This window comes from Onychostruthus taczanowskii, unplaced genomic scaffold (assembly GCF_017590055.1).
Source record: "Onychostruthus taczanowskii isolate IOZ18803 unplaced genomic scaffold, ASM1759005v1 scaffold11, whole genome shotgun sequence".
In the NCBI taxonomy this organism is placed as follows: Eukaryota; Metazoa; Chordata; class Aves; order Passeriformes; family Passeridae; genus Onychostruthus; species Onychostruthus taczanowskii.
Genome location: NW_024497629.1, coordinates 6,458,444 through 6,475,267, shown reverse-complemented (window position 1 = coordinate 6,475,267; position 16,824 = coordinate 6,458,444). Strand labels below are relative to the sequence as shown.

At 35.8% G+C, this 16,824-nt stretch overlaps 1 protein-coding gene across 1 annotated transcript in view; it reads right to left on the bottom strand.

Annotated features, from left to right (window-relative positions):
• NBAS (NBAS subunit of NRZ tethering complex) overlaps positions 1–16,824 on the bottom strand; it is a 161,549-nt gene that overhangs the window by 97,922 nt on the left and 46,803 nt on the right. The window contains exons 25-32 of the mRNA XM_041421181.1: positions 15,865–16,038; positions 14,772–14,905; positions 13,983–14,045; positions 13,189–13,311; positions 11,588–11,690; positions 9,119–9,342; positions 6,665–6,777; positions 4,042–4,155 (exon numbers count right to left, since the gene is read on the bottom strand). Of these exons, the coding sequence (XP_041277115.1) occupies positions 4,042–4,155; positions 6,665–6,777; positions 9,119–9,342; positions 11,588–11,690; positions 13,189–13,311; positions 13,983–14,045; positions 14,772–14,905; positions 15,865–16,038 (1,048 nt within the window). The remainder of the gene's footprint in view (positions 1–4,041; positions 4,156–6,664; positions 6,778–9,118; positions 9,343–11,587; positions 11,691–13,188; positions 13,312–13,982; positions 14,046–14,771; positions 14,906–15,864; positions 16,039–16,824) is intronic.

Here is a 16,824-nt window from a genome sequence, read left to right as displayed (position 1 = left end):
GCATAAAGTGAATTTGTCACACCCATTCTTAACAAAGAGCACAAATTAAGTGAGGATTGCACAGAGCAGCTCCAGCTCCCTGAGCATGTGCAGATTTTCTGGCTGTCATGCTGAGCACATTCTTCTTCACTCACTTTACCCATCTGTGAAATTAAGATAACAGTTGTGGGCTTACTTTACAGAAGTAGTGACATGAGGCTTAAGTAGAGTTCACTGTAATTAATCAAATACTTTAAAGCAATTAAGAAGCTGGCTGATATATCATTACCTAAGCAAGATTTTAACTTTGATAAGTAGGAATATAAATTCTATTATTCACTTTCAGTGTTGCTCTCAAAGCAAGCTGTATTCAGAATACATAGTTCACAAACCTCCTTAATAATGACTCTGCGCAATCTACCCTTGCATCCACAAGAAATGCATTCTTTTAAAATTTAAATTAAAATATGTATGTTCTTAGGATTTTATAGACTATCTATCATAAATAATAAAACACAGCATATGCTTTATGCTCTATATGGACACACACATAAAAAATCTACATAGACATAGGCAGATGCAGCAAGCAGGTCTTTCCAATCAGTAATTATACAGGGTGGAGTGGCAGGGGAAGCAAAGAGGGGAAAATACTGAAACAAATTCCTCCACTGAGCAGACAAAACACAAGACAACACTCTACAAAGTGGATTTCAAACAGAAAGGACCACAACTTCAAACACGCACAACCAATACCAGTAAGTATGCCGCAGAGGACAAAATCAGAACTTCTTACACAGCAAAGGTGGCACATAGATCAGTGTAATTGTGTAAGCAGTGAAAACCAATTAAGGACAAAAATCAAATATTTACCCTGGCAGCATTTTATCTAATTCTTCATTAAATCCATAAAGTTCAAACCTCTTTTTCAAAATCCAGACCCATCCCAAAATATCTCAATAAAACCATTTGCTTTCATTGGAAGCTATTAGAAATCATGATACCCTTTCCCAGTAGTTTTACATCTGCAAACAAAGACTACCCATACTAAAACTGCAGGGAAGTTTTACCTTTTCTAATATTAAGTTTAAAATAAAATACACTAATTCAAAAAACTTAGAATCTATATGCAGGATCTGCTCTTTTGTCTATAAAGTAATTTGTGGAATAATAGTGTTTGTTATCACATGGCAGGACTACCAAGTCCTAATATAACTCTTCATCATATTAAAAACAGTATTAATAATATGAATTAACAGGAATAATTCATTGTAACTCAGCAACTTAAATTACAAGTTGACAGATACATAAATACCATTTCTACATGTCTTGTTTCAATTTATGTTTTTAATCTCTACCATCAAATTATACAGAGCTCCTCATTACAGACTATGATTAAGGCTATACCAGCATTATACTTAAAATCTGTTTTAAAAGGCATTAATAACCTAGCTATTCAAATTCTAAGACTCTTTAAATTCAGTGGAAGGTTTATTCTATCACTCAGAGGCCCAAAGAGTAATGCTCTACAGCCTTTCTTAAATAATTTGGAAAAAATATTTGGAAAAATATTGTCTTTACATGTATGCTTTGAAACTACAACAATCACGTTTACCCTTCATGGGTAATCTTGTGGATACTTGTCAGTGGGCTAGAGCGTCAGGCACAAAAAATTTGCAGTAACAGTGGTATGCTGTTTACAGCTTTCAAATCCAGAAAAACTAGCAAACAAGAACATATAAAAAATACTGAGTTTCTTAAAATTAAATAAATCTGTTTTCAATAGACCTACAACAATTTGGTGTGGATAAAATTCACAACTATGGCATTCTCGTACCAAATCCATATCTTATTCATAAATGAATGTTCTCTACAGATAACAGCTTTCCATTATAAGCAATACAACTAGTTATCCTTCAGTGACAGCGAAACGGTTTTTAACCACAAAAGCTTAAATCTATGTATGCAAAACAAAATTTAAAAAACACCTCATCACATCCCCCACCACAGAAAGTCACTACTGAAAATGCTGTCTTGCTGTATTTTCCTTTAGATAAATAAATGTTATTCTATAAACAAAAGATTACTTCAAAAGTGATCAAGTTACTTGTATATTTAGTGTAAGAGAAAAGTGTCTAAATAGTGTATTCCTTACCAAGACTCACTCTTGAAATATAATCTTACTACTAAAATTCCCTCCTTACCATAGGAGCAACCATCAGCATTACTCCCAAGGTTAACCACTGAAGTCAGAGAGCCCAACACTCACAAGGTAAGTTTGTCACCCATTACAAGCAAGCAGTAGTTTTTAAATAATTCACCCGTTTTAAAATTAACCATCTCACACATTCATCTTCTGGTTTTCTCTAGCCTGGTAAGTGCATGGAAAAGAAGAATTGGGGGGCCATTTAATTATCTGGCTTTAAATATCTCTTAAATTTCTCTCTTCAGTGGTGACTCAGTAGGTGTCACTGTGATTGTAACACTAGCACACAGACACTACTGTATCAATCCATAAAAATTCCCAAAAGTTCTCTACACACTATGCAGGGACTGCCATCTTCCAGTCTCTAGAGATGGGAGCCACGAGTTTGATGCCTTTTCAAAGGTACATACCAGGGCACTGTAAATCCTACTGCAAAGGCACTAGGATAACACTACTGGACAAAGCTTTATAGAATCTCTCTTGATACTGGTTTTCCTTCGTTCACACAAAGAGAATCACTTAGATTTAAAAAGAAGGTAAAACAAAAATCAGCAGCATTAGCACAAAGATCCCAGAATATTAAGAAAAATTCACGGATTTTCACTTGATGTGCATGGGACAAAGCAGAGAGAAGGAGGAAAGAGCAGTACAGTAATCCTGTCATATGTACCAATAAGGGAGACTTTTTTTTTCCCAAAAGCCTTACAAGCAAAGAAAAAGATGTTACAACTGTCATTCAAAATTTTCTACAGATTACATATTAAATATGTAGACTGGATCCAGCTACCCAACACAGTACCATCCCATCCCCTATTCCACCTTCCACATAGCAGCACTGTGCTGACCAGAGTGAGGACATTTCCTTTGACTCCTTTCCTTAGGACCAAGGTATTTTGGGAGGTCAACAGCCTAATTTCCATACCTCTGTTCTCAACCTCACAAAACTGTCTCGAGTATCTCCCTTCCTATTTATAATACTATGTAAAAAATTGTCAGTACTAAGCCTCACAAAAAGGTAAGAAAAAAAAAAAAAACCTTAAATGATTTAACAAATGAAGAGAGAGAAAAAAATTAGCCAGGCACCTTTTAGTGACAAAGCTGGAATGCACTGATTTTATATGCCATACTGCATAAAATATATCTCTATATTCTATTTCTACATCATTAAAATACAGCAGCATGGTGTTCACAACTGCATTAATTAAGTATTTTTTAGAAATTAAAAAAAAATCAAAGGGCAGGTAATTTAGGTAGGCCATAAAAAAAAAAAACAAAAAAAAAAACCAAAAACATTAAAAAATCCCCCTAATATCCTCAGGATTCAATCTTTGAAGATGTTCAGCTCCTCAAATGAATACTCAACTTAATGCATTATTTTCAGTGCCCTAAGGGGATATATGCAGCATAGACTGAAGTCTAACAGCTAAAATTCATGCTTTACAGATTATTTTTCCCCCTGTATCTTAAATGCAACTATTATTAAATCAGGCTATCTTATTTGACAGAAGTAATAACAGCGACAGTAATTTCAGTAAATTCCCTTCCAATTAACTGCAAAACAAGATATTCTCAGCCACAATTCCTCCAATCTGAAATCAGCCTTTACTCCAACTCTAGACTGGGCAAAGCATTTTTTAATTTCAGGTATTAGAAGAATGTAGCAGTTGACCATTTCAGCTGTTTTACAGATGAAATATTCCACTCATGTGAAATGCTTCATTCCTCCCCAGTGAGTGCTCTTCCAGGTAACTTTTTTAGTGATATCTTTGATTGCATATTCTAACAATCAACTCAAATGTCCTAAGTATAACATGACTGCTCACTGCACTGCAGTTCAGTGTCTTATTAGCACAGCTTACCTGCAACCCTTAGCAGGTTTGCCAGTCCCAGGAGCTTAGCAGACTGTTTATAGTTTGTTGACATCTGAGCCAGACAGTCCTTGATGAGACTGAGTCGATCGGAGCACAAACGCACTGTTGAAAGGAGAACTGGTTTAGAGACTGCACAAATGAACTTGACTGCTGTGCTCCTGCTCAAACAGCACAGGACAGGAGGAGTGCTGGGGAATACAAGAATGCAAACACAATCTGAAAACCAACTCAAAGCTGCTTGCATGCAGATCCTCAATTATACCTGTAAACAGAAAGTTAAAACAACACCGCAGGATATCCAGCTCCAATCATTAGCAAGTCAGGCTGTGAAGGGAGCAAAGAGAGGAAAACTGACCTGAATGAAAACTCTTTTTTGTTTCATGTTTTCACATTCACTCTTTTAAAATGTGTACAATTAACTGATATACCTTTATACAATTTTTTTTAATTATATTTTTTACAACAGCCAGTAAGACTGCTAACGCAGGTATTAACTATTGTTTAGAATGTTGCAAGTAAGATTTCATTTATTTAGCATGGACAAGATACATCACACAGACTGAAAGAACTGCCATTAGCAAATGCTTCAGCTCATTTTAATTTACTCAAAAATTTCCTGAGGAAGTGGAAGGATAGTCTGCAAATCACCAGGTTCTTTCAACCATATCCTGGACAGTTTATAATTAGTACTGTGTTTCAAAAAAAAAAATTACCAAGAATTAAACAATTATTTTAACTGCATAATTTAATATCATGAACTGATTCCAGTGCTCTATTTAGCTCATTAATGGGTGGCTAACTTCAGGCTGCTGCTCTAAAAGGTAATGCTTTCATACTATGCAAGTTCTCAGAACACAGAGGAGCAGCATGCAGATATCCCACTTAACACTCAGTAAGAGGGAATGGCTGCATGGGGATAAACTTGGCATTAGCATATTGGGCTTAAACAAGGATATTAAGCCTCTCAATAAGAGCAAAGATATATTAATATAATGAAAACTATTAATTCTGGAAGTTAGACTAAAATAAATAAGAATGGAAGAGCAGGAAAAGGTCATATTTGTAGTTTCATTTTTAATATTCTATCACAGGCATATATTAGTATTCAACAAGAAAATATTTTCAGTCACTGATTATTTAAGCACATAATTACAACTAAAAGTAATCTGATATAATACTGTGGGTCAAACATTTAAAGATGGACTTGTCTTCACATTTTATTTTAATAAGAAGTCTTCAAACCAGATTTTATTACGTTATAGCATAATGGTAGTTCATAAACTTAAACTGTTAACTTTGCTAAAAACAGAAGTGGGGGAAGATCTACAGAAAACTTAACACAGAACTGCAAATAAAAGTCTATTGCTAAAAGACTTGCTGCAATAACAGCTGATTCTTAGTGCTACTTTAACAATATTCTATCACACTTTGATAGAATCAAATCATTTAAAGGATTTCATTAAAACTTGAAACATCATTTTAATCTTATTAGATTAATTTGATTTACATGAAAGATACTGAAGCAAGGATGTCAGGATCATTAATGAAATTTCATGCATGATTTCACATATTCTAATTAATCTAGATCAGTTGTATTACACATTCTGTTAATGCAGCATTAGGTCATTACTTTTTTTTAATTATACTTCCATGTCCACATCAAAAAAAGTTGAAGAAAATACATGCACTTTTTTACAGGCTGAACGAATGGACTGAAAAATAATTTTACTGTAGAAATCAACAGGCCAATACTAGATCTAGAAATCAGACAGTCTCAGTCCAGAAATTTTAAGATTTCTGATTATAACATTTGGAGCATCAATTCACTTGAATAAATACTTGGAACAAAAGAGAACAAAAAGAGAACACCAAAGTAATGTAGCAACAGCTGCTGAGAACATCTACTTCATTTTCCATGAAGTGGAAAGCACCAGAAGCGCTTTCCATAAATCCCAGTATTTCTCTGCACAATGCCAGAAGTAAAACATCATCAGCAGCACATCTCATGGCTTAGTGCTCATCTCTGCCAAATCCATGAGCAGGGTTCATGCAATTTCATTGTACATAATCATAACTTCTTTCCAATCTTTCTCCAACAACTTTCTGTTCCACTGGAGTTGGAGCTACAAAAGATTTCGTTTTAAGCACATCATGAGAAGAAATACCTTGTAAAAGTTCACTTCCACTGTCATTGGGTTTTATATACTTCACAATGAAGCAGCCCAGTGGAGACATGAAAACTGCCTGACATGAAGTACCTCTCTCCTACCTGTTATTTTAAAGCACAAAGCCAAGTGCAGATTATTTGGCAAATAAAAGATGAGCTCAATTTCTGTTCAAGTCACCAGGAGTTTCATATACTTGATGTTCTATTTTAAAGTTGTGCTAAAAGTCAAAAACCAAAGACACCATATGCAAATATCATTCTTACCTCATAAGCTAAAAAATTCTATTAAAAAAACAGTTTTTTCTATGTGCCTGTAAACTGCTTGGAGGCATCATATGGACTCTTTATTTTAATCATAGCACACTTATGTAATAGTAACTATTTCTCATGCATATTTATGCCTGTGATTCAAGTAATCATATAAAGAATAAAATTATGCAGTACCTTGCAGTGGTAATATTTTCACACCAAACTCTTCCAGGTAGCCCAGAGCACGAATGAGGTCCAGCTCCTCCTGAACAGCACTTGGACTGTCTTCAATAAGTTGGAGACAGCACCTAAATAAGAATGAAACACATTTTTCTGAAGTCTGATGAAAACATTTAAAATTGAACTTGTGGGAGAAGTTAACGGTGAGTGAAACAGAAAACAACCACAAGCAGTAATTAACTGCACTTATGATATGTCAGAATACTCACTGCCTTTGTAATGCACATGGGAAGTGTTTGACACAGTCTATCTCTTATAGCTGGCTAAATATTTTAACAAATTTCTATTTTTGCATTGCTTTCAACTGGTTGTCATAAACACATCACCTAAATCCTCCTGAATTTAGATCTGCAAGGAATTTATACATGATGTTGAAGGTATATGTACTTAAATATGTAGTTATTTTGGGAAATATTTCTCCTACCACTATCAGGTTCTGGTATTGCCACACAGTAGAAGATAAAAGCAAAGATATTGTAATATATAAGAGATATTGTCACAAATTCAGTTTCCTCAACTATGTACAGTAAATAAAACAAAGCTTATTAAAAAACAGAAAAACCCCACTAAATTGCTGTGAAGATGAATTAATGCATGAAATTTTAAGAGCATATTATTCTAAATATATTTTTTAGATCATATTTATAGTATATTTTTGTAATAAGCTTTTAGGTAGTTTTTTTAAATACAAGCTGCATTCTGGTACAGGGTAGTCATACGTAGTTTTACTAATACACATTGTCAAAGAAAATCAACATGCAAAATCACAGAATCATAGAACAGCCATAGGTTGGAAGGACCTCAAACATCATCAAGTACCAAATCCCTCGCCATGGGCAGGGACACCTCCCACTAGACCAGGCTGCTCAAGAGCCCTTTGAACACTTCCAGGGATGGGGCATCCACAACTTCTGGTGAGAACCTGCTCCATTGCCTCACCACCCTTACAGTAAAGATTTTTTTTTAACATCTAAATTAAACCTAGCCTCCTCCAGCTTGAAACTGTTACCCCTTGTCCCACTATATGCCCTTGCTAGAATTCATTCTCTGTCTTTCTTGCAGACTTCCTCCATGTACTGGAAGGATACACTTAGGTCATCCCAGAGCCTTCTCTCTTCCAGGCTGAACAACCCCAAATCCCTCAGACTTTCCTCACAGGAGGCTTCATCCCTCTGGACTCACTCCAACAGGTCCATGTCCTTCCTGTGCTGGGGACCCCAGGGCTGGGCACAGCACTGCAGGTGGGCCCTCACCAGAGCACAGGGGCAGAATCCCCTCCCTTCCCTGCTGCCCACACTGCTTTGGATGCAGCCCAGGACACATTTTTCTTTCTGGGCTGCAAGGGCACATGTCTGGGTCATGTCCAGCCTCTCACTCGCAGCACCCCCAAGTCCTTCTCAGTAGGACTACTCTGGATCTGTTCATCCCCCAGCCTGGATTGATAGAGGGGGTTGCCCAGATCCAGCTGCAGCACCACCTCTTCGTCTTGATGAATTTCATGAGCATTACAAGTTTCATGTCTTGAGTTTGTCCAGATGGCAACTCCTCTCGTTTTAAATGGCTAAAATCACCATACACATTAGATTAGGCAAGTATCTGATTTGTCCAGTGATAGACTGGATATTTTTTTTCCCCTCATTAATTAAGTGATATTTTTTTCTCCCCTCATTAATTAAGAATACACATTTTAAATAAAAAACAAGATTGTATGTTAGATGAACATCCCATCTGAACCCATCAGATTTTTCAGGCATATTGACAAGTATTTCAGGGTGAGGATTAAAACAGGAGTGGAATAAAGTAGCTACAGGGAAACTGGAATTGTCTGCCTGGGGAGGTGGTGGAGTAACCATCCCTGCATGTGTTTAAAAAAAAATGGATGTGGCACTTAGTGCCATGGTTTAGCTGAGGTGTTAGGGCATGGGATGGCCTCAGTCTTAAAGGTCTCTTTTACCCCAGTGATTCTGTAAATACATTCTACCTAAACCAACTCATACAGGAAGGCTACTAGGAGACCTACACACAACAATCACTCACAGAAACTCCAGTGAAGTTACCATGAAACAACTGATTGAAGGTTAATTAGAGGAGGACCAAAACATGTTGCTGAACAGAATAAACACAGGGTTCACACGTTCATAGCAAGTATTTGAGCTATAAACCATGTATTTTGAAATATCACCATAAAACCCTAAGAGAAAAGCTGGTCACAGAACCCTCAGGCATTAAAGGGGTCTTTAAACTCCTTGTATTAAAAGCAACACTACTCTGTATTTCTAGAGCCTGTTTATGAGAAAGATTCTCAAAAGAAGACTGGGGGGGGGGGGTGTGTGATACTAGCAAATAAACCCTAATGCTCTGACAACATGAAATCAGTTGTGTTTATGTATATGACAGTTGTAAAGGTACCTGGCCAATTCCATACAGCTATCAGTCAAACTGGTGGAAGAATTGAAATATTCTCTACCAGCAGCCAAAACCAGTTCAATGCTTCTGGCATAGCTGACTCGGTACTGTGGCTTCCCTTTGGATGAACTTGGTAGATCCACTGACCAAACACTGCAATGCATCATTTGCCCAGCCAGGTGGATATTTTCTATACTGCTTGAGCATAGAAGACTTTCGGTGAATATCTAAAAGAAAGAACAGTAATTTAATAACCTGCAGGAGCAGTAGCTTCAAATAAGCTTATCTGTATTGTATGGCATTAACCCCTTTGAATACAAGGATATTTGAAGTCAAAAGAATATATTCAGTCCAAGCAGAAAATCTAACTTCTACCAAGGGAAGTACTTCTACAGTGCAATTAAGAAAAGCTAAAATTAACTAGTAGGTAGTTTCTATTTACTGGAAGTTAAAAAAAAAAAGGCATATTAACTGTCTTTTTACAGTATGACTTAAGACACCAAAATATGTCTGCATTCTGAGGTGTTAATACAATGTAAGAATCTGAAAGGGCAGTTCATTAAGACCTTAAAACCAACAATGTAAGAGAAGAAATTTTGTATTCCTAAAGTAACTAAACATATTTAGAACTGAGTATATAAGATGTTCTTTAAATTTCAATCAAGACCGTCTTCAAAGAATGCTAACTCATATAATGCTGCATCTGCCACAAAACACCTGATTTATTTCAAGGCAGAAAGTTAACCCAGTTTAAGACACTCAGTCTCAATTCCTTAAAAAAATACTTTGCTTTTTTCTTGAGCACAGTCATTACTGTGCTAATGAAAAGGAACATAAAAAATTTAATCACTTCAGAAATATCCCAGCTGCAACAATACGGCTTTTATCAAAGGTTTAAAAGTTCATAACAAATTCAAGAGGATAAACAAATCACAGAAGAGCCAAGGCTGGAAGGGACCTCAAAAAATCATCTGGTCCAACCTTTCATGGGAAAGAGGGCATAAATGAGACTATTTAGCACTCTATCAAATCATACTTTATTTCAAGGTACTTATTTTCCAGGAAGAACCTCTCCAAACCATCTCATGCTCTGGAAAGGAAAATAGTTCAGTGCTTCTTACAGAACATCACACAAGTGGATCATCTTCCATTTCCCAATGTATTAACCCTCAAGGAACAGCAAGAGATGCAAAATATCATAGTTAACCCTTTCTCCTCAAAGATCACACACAAAACATTTACATCTCTCAAAATTTATGAAGTCAAGAGGACAGAATTCACTATGCATGGAAAAAGAAGAGAACAAATATCACGCTAAAAAATACTCAAACCTCACATGGGATTGCAAATCCTTACTGCCTCGTCAATTTATTAATTTTGAAGTCATCAAAGTATAATTGCATATGACAGCACCATATTTCAAAGCATTTTCAGCACTCCTACATAATTTTTTCCAAAACCCTTCATTGTGTTTCTTTTTTAATCGCATGTTTCAGAGTTTAAAAAAAAATCACGTTAATAAAAAACTTACATTAAGATCTGAGTAAAGCAAATGCCTTATTTGCAGAGTGCTCTAGTATTACAATTTCTTAACATGCACTTAAAAAAATTTCAAGTACACTAAGTACAAAATCATGACTATTAAACATGCTGCAGTTTTTCTAGCTGTACAACTACAGAAAAAGACTGATTTTTCTCATAAAGTTGAATAGCATTGTCTTTTTCCTTCCTTTTTTGCTTTTTAATTTGCTTTTAAAACTTCTCCTAAGAGCTAATCAGAGGGGTAGACATAAGCAATTAATTCTGTAAACTGCAATAAAACCTTCTTCTGTATAGATATAAACTCTAATTATAGGTGACATGCTAATGCACCTGTAATAAATTGCAGTATACTGAAGTGAAAATGTAAATAATACATGTCACAGCAAATTCTACATCTGTCTAACAGCTGTCTTTTGCAAATACTAATGACATGAGTTTGGACTTTACGCACATGCAATGGTTTTACCTTCATTCAAATTAGATTTCTCATCTCACATAAGTTTACTTCAATTGCAAGCAGCACAAAGTCCATAATCCTATAATGATCTTGGATAATATCATCAAACCAGAACTCCGTGTTTAAGAAATGCTTGAGTGAAGATAACATTTTATTTTCATTAGTCTGGAGTGTTTATTGCTAAACACATTTGTACTCAGAATTACAGGCTATGTAAGAAAATCTCACAAAGTTGACTCGATTTCTAAAAAGCTGAATTTTAATAAAAGATATACATAGTACTTATTAGAGGAGCTTTAGATAAAGTGAATAAACACCAGAAATTTTTTACTTAAATAAAATACTGTGAAAAAAAGGCAGTAGACAACCAAGTAGCAACACAGAAAAATGTATTTTTACCTGTAAACAACAATATGAAATAAGAATGTGTAGCTTACTTGGGACGTAAGTCAGTAAGAAGACATAAAACTCACCTCATAGCAAGTATCTGAATGTAAGCACCTATACACTTTCTGCTGCATGTCCAGCATATCCTGGAGCAATTCCTTCCACTGCGACTCACCAACGGACGGTTGCCTACAAACATTTTTTTAAATTAAATACTCTCTTCCCCAACAATTTAAAGAAGCAGTACATTTTCGTCACCAAAAATATAAGTTTTCTCAAACTTTATCTCAATATTTAATTAGTTTTAACCAGAAGTAATTCAAAGACAGAAGGCTTTTAATTTTATTGAATATTAAAATGGTGTCTGTGGGATAAAATGGTTTGAAAACAATGCAGTACCCAAAGGTTTGGGGGTTTTTTTGGTTTTTGGTTTTTTTTTTCCCCTGTGGGATAAGACAGGGATTTAAGCAATCTTTCTCAAGATCCTCCAAGTAGGTTTTGATAATGTTCCACAATACATCAGGAAGTTGGAAGTGCTATCTTCCTGCTGACCTGGGAACTGCAGAGCAAAACCAAATCTGTAACGGTAACTGAGGATCATTAAACTGCTGTTCATTGTAGGCAGTCTCCAAGGACTAATCAATGGCATGCAATCACAGGAGAATAAAGCTGCAACTTGATTTTGCTTCTTATAATTCTGAGTGGTATTCAGATTCTTGAGCCTCTGGATCTATGGATCTCTGTTTATCAACAAAGCTTCAACTTCTTGTCCTCTACCAAAACTTTTACTAGTAAAAACACTATGAATGTTTTTTGACATTATCTTGAACCTTTCAGATTAAAAAAAGACCTTTTTAAATTGCATGAGTTAGTTCCAGCTAATAGTGATTTTCTCATGTGGCATTAGCTTTTACTTTGGCAAAACAAAAGGTCTCCAACAGAAGTGGAAAAATCAACATTTTTCCTACAGAGGCATTGTGTCTTGATCTTTCTAAAGAGAGGTTTCTAAAAGTCTTAAAAGGCTTTCAGAGTACTAAAAATATAAAAACCACTCTACTATCATGGATAAACTGTTGTGCATATTTGCTTTAAATAAGAAAGACATATCACCTACCGTTATGGCTGGTTTTCCACTATTCAAAATTTTTATCTGCGTATACCAAGAGCCATTTAATAATTCATATGCATTTGAAAGATGAGTTAAATGAAAGATGAGTTAAACTAGAAAAATTGAAAAATTATACTGGGAATATATTCTACTAGTAGAATCAATACCTAAAAATGAATAAATGACCCTATTACAAGGATTCCAAGAAAACATGCCAAAAAAACCAAAGAATTATTTTACAAATCCTACACTCTCAATAAAATTAAATAGGTCTTAAAGGATCTTTTTTATAATATGTTAACTTTCACAATTCTTCATCCTGCAGTATTTTGCAGCCAGTATGCATTTTAGGCTTGTTTGCTTGAACATACTAAAGCAGGCTTGAAGGCAGGCAGAGATTTTTGACTGTGGAGAATGCAGCCAAAACACCAATCACATTAATCATCAGTTCAACTGAAGTGTTTACGCACACTGTCTGCAGGGTGAACACCACAGCTCCCTGCTCAGGAAGCAGGCAGGCAGGCTCTGTTACCTCAGTGCCCTTCCCCTCATCTCCCCCACTCCCCTTGGAATACTAACTTGCGACCCGTGTGCCTGGTCAGCCTGACCATCAGCTTCCGAGCCTCCTCTGCGCTGTCCTTGGTGTCCTTCACAAAGGAAACCGGCTTCTGCAGGCCGTGCTTCTCCAGCAGCTCCGCCACACTGCAAACAGAGGCAGCCTTTCGGAACCCTGCGCAGCTGGGCAGCTATGCTGCAGCAGCAGGACTCTGAAAGCTCCCTCAAAATATGCACTGCAAATGCAAACAGTCCCAAAAAATCTCTTACAGTACAGATTAGCCAGAGTAACACTACCTACATTTTTTAGAATATAAATATATTAATAATACTGTATGGTAAACACACACCACCAATACTTGATGACATACCTTCACAGTTTTAGTCTTTTATCATGCAAAGCATTATACAGTATCAAGATCAAAACAAATTCCTCAGGTTAACCCTCTTCCTCCTTGCCAAAAATACCCCACCAAAAATAAAACAAGCAAAACAAAAAAAACCCAACCAAACAAATAAAATACTCCCCAAGAGAGCCCCCACAAAAAAACCCAAAGAAAACAGAAAAAACAAAACACAACCCCCCAAACCTTAATTCCAAGAAAAGTATCTGTAGAGATTTGTAATATTCAAATAGATAAAACCATTCAAAATTTTTATGTTCTGAATATAAAAAAACATACAGATAATCTTGTTGACAGCATTAAAAAAGAAAAGATAAATATTTTTGCTGGTTTCTTATCATAAAGAGTTCTTGGCTATGCCTGTTGATTTCTGTATCACTAGAATACACTGTTTCTTTTAGCAAAATTAAATACCTGAGAATTTGTTCCAGTTCATCTACTTCATCATGAAGAGTGTTAGTTTTATCTGTTTCAGGCCTGCAATGATATCACACAATTAAATATATACATACACACATACTCCTTATAATTTCCTCTTATAATTCATACTACATAGATATGAAGATAAGCAGTCTGACACACCCCTTGACTAAAATCAAATACATGTTTACTTGCAAATATTAAAACTGTTGGGCTTCTTGCTGTAAAAACAGTTAAAATTTAGAGGGCCCCTTAGTCTCCCAAAAGCAAAGACTTAAGACTTTTCTCAGGATCTCTCCTTCCTTCATGTAAAAGATACTGCAAGAATAGCTTGCAACTCACAGATCACAGGCTATCTTCTCTTCAAGCTTACACCTTCTTGAGCATTACTTATCCCTCAATAGGTTTTTCTATCTTCCCTCTCTCACAGGGACATATTGCTGCTTTTAAGTTAAGTGCAAGATGCCACTATTGTAACAAAACCAGTAAGATAGCACTAACATTTGTTCTCAATTCATTAGGCTGTAAAAGTCTAAGAAACAGTACAGAAGCCTTGGTCTAGGCTGCTACTTTAACTCTTGTTTTGCTGCATTAACTGGTAGAGTATGTACACAGCAGAAGTATACAGATATACACATTACAGTCATGGCAGCTCAAAGGTGAACAGAATATTCCAGTAACTGCCTGCCCTTTAGTAACTTAACAACCCTTTTTAAAGCATTAATCAACAACTATATTTAATATTTCTAAAATATTTACAAATAACTAGCTGAAAATGTTTACCCATATCCTCTTTGTGGAAGGCATTCCAAAATATCATAACAGAGAGAGAGCTGGTCATCTCGCTCACAGCTGTAAATACATTCCAATGCTGTGATCATAAGCTGGTCCTGATCAGGAATAATTTTTGGCTGACACTAACAAGGAAAGAAAGCAAACTGGTTTTTATTTTTTCTAATTCAACAGTTAATTTTCTTTTGAATATAAAAATATGTGTACTCCAAGTAAATAAATTGTCTTCAAGTGCAATTAGCATGTCTTTTGCTAACAACCTGGTAAAGTCACAACCAAAAACTTATCTTGGCTAGTTTTCTGCAGTGCAGACACTTGAAAGATTAGTGGTATGCCATTATAACCCTTCTGGATTTGAGAAGTGGAAAGGGTGCAGGACAGAGAAAGGCAACTGCTGCAAACATTTGTCAGACTTACTTAATATGTACAACAGTACCAACATACGTAAAAGAGCTGTGGTTGTGCTTTGCTGGTTGATTTCTGTCCATACACTCAGAACATTCAGTAACATGCAAATATGTGCCTGTGTGCTCTGTAATAATTATTTAAGACAAAGAAGCAGCATGAAACACTCACACAGAAGGCAACTGCAACCCTTACTCATTCAACTCTCACCTCAATTCTAATGGCCCCCACTTTATTCTTTACATTTGCTGTGGAAGGCAGGAGAGGGGGAAGTAACTTGAAATCTACTCCTAGTAAAACTCCTCAAGAAAAAAAGTGAGATCATTAAACTTTTTCATATCCACTGTTTATAACGGAAATATGCCAGGAATTCACTTTAGACAAGTCACCAGGAAATTATTTAGAAGAAGAATCCATTCAATAATTTTTATTCTATTAGGCTAGAATCATTATTACATTAGCTTGACAGTCTCACCAAAGACAGTTTAGTTGCATTATAATTTATGGTAAAAACCTTTTAAATTAATGTTTTTTTAAAACATAACAAATCTTGGGTCCAAGAAAATGGGAAAGATTAGAAGGATGATGTGACTTAGATGAACTAACTATTTCTGAATTCATCTCTTCAGGACAAGAATTTCCAAAGAAACCAGCAGAATCAACAGAGCTCTTTACTTACATCAGGTTTTGAATTCTGAAATATCTTCAGAGGTAGAGTCAAGTCTTCCATTGCCAGTGTTACTAAGTATTCTTTAAAAAGGGCATTTGCAAGACCAGGGGACTGGTTTTCACAGCGGTGGAGAAAAGGGATCATCCACTGATAAACATTCTTCACATATTTTTCATCTGAGGACTAGACAAAACAAAGAGTTACAGAGAGGAAATATAAGACCAGGTCCAAATCAAGAAAGAACAGCAAAAACTAAATGGAACCTTTTTTGATCAATATAACTGAAACAGTTATCTTCACCTATGACAAACAGATCACTACACCATGAAGCACTGAAACAACCTTTCTGCTACCCAAAGGCTTGGGGACACTGAACAGAACAGGAGGAAAGCCCATTATGTGAGGAAAGCCTGCTTTCCTCCTGCAGCTTCAGAATGAGTGAAAGACCATGCAAGCATGTCAGAGTAGCACTGCTTTCAGTAATTCAGCAATAATGCAACATAGAAAAACAAGTGATGAGTGGGGCTACATAAATCAAAAAAAAAAAAAAAACAATCAAACAAGACCAATCCAACCTCCCCCCTCACCAAAAAAAAAAACCCAACAAGCAGTTATATTTAATTTCTGAGTATCTTCCTATTTTCCTCTGGTGCTTATGTGTTTTTCAACTGAATTTCAGATTCCTGCTCCATCTCTAACTATTTTTCAACCCTTCCAAAAGGTCTTTTTCTGTTCTGAAATTCCATGCCCAAGCTCAATACAGAGACAAAACCACACATCTGGTGCAGAGGCAAATATAAAAATTACTTGACATTATTTAAAGACATGAAAAAAAAAATCCAAGGAACACATTCCATGTTTTTGTATCTGCAGCATCATCAAGAGCTACACTGAAGATCCTAAAAAAAAGGCCATTGAAAAGGCAGTTCACAGCTTTCCAAGTAAGATTTATTAGCATCAAATCCCCAG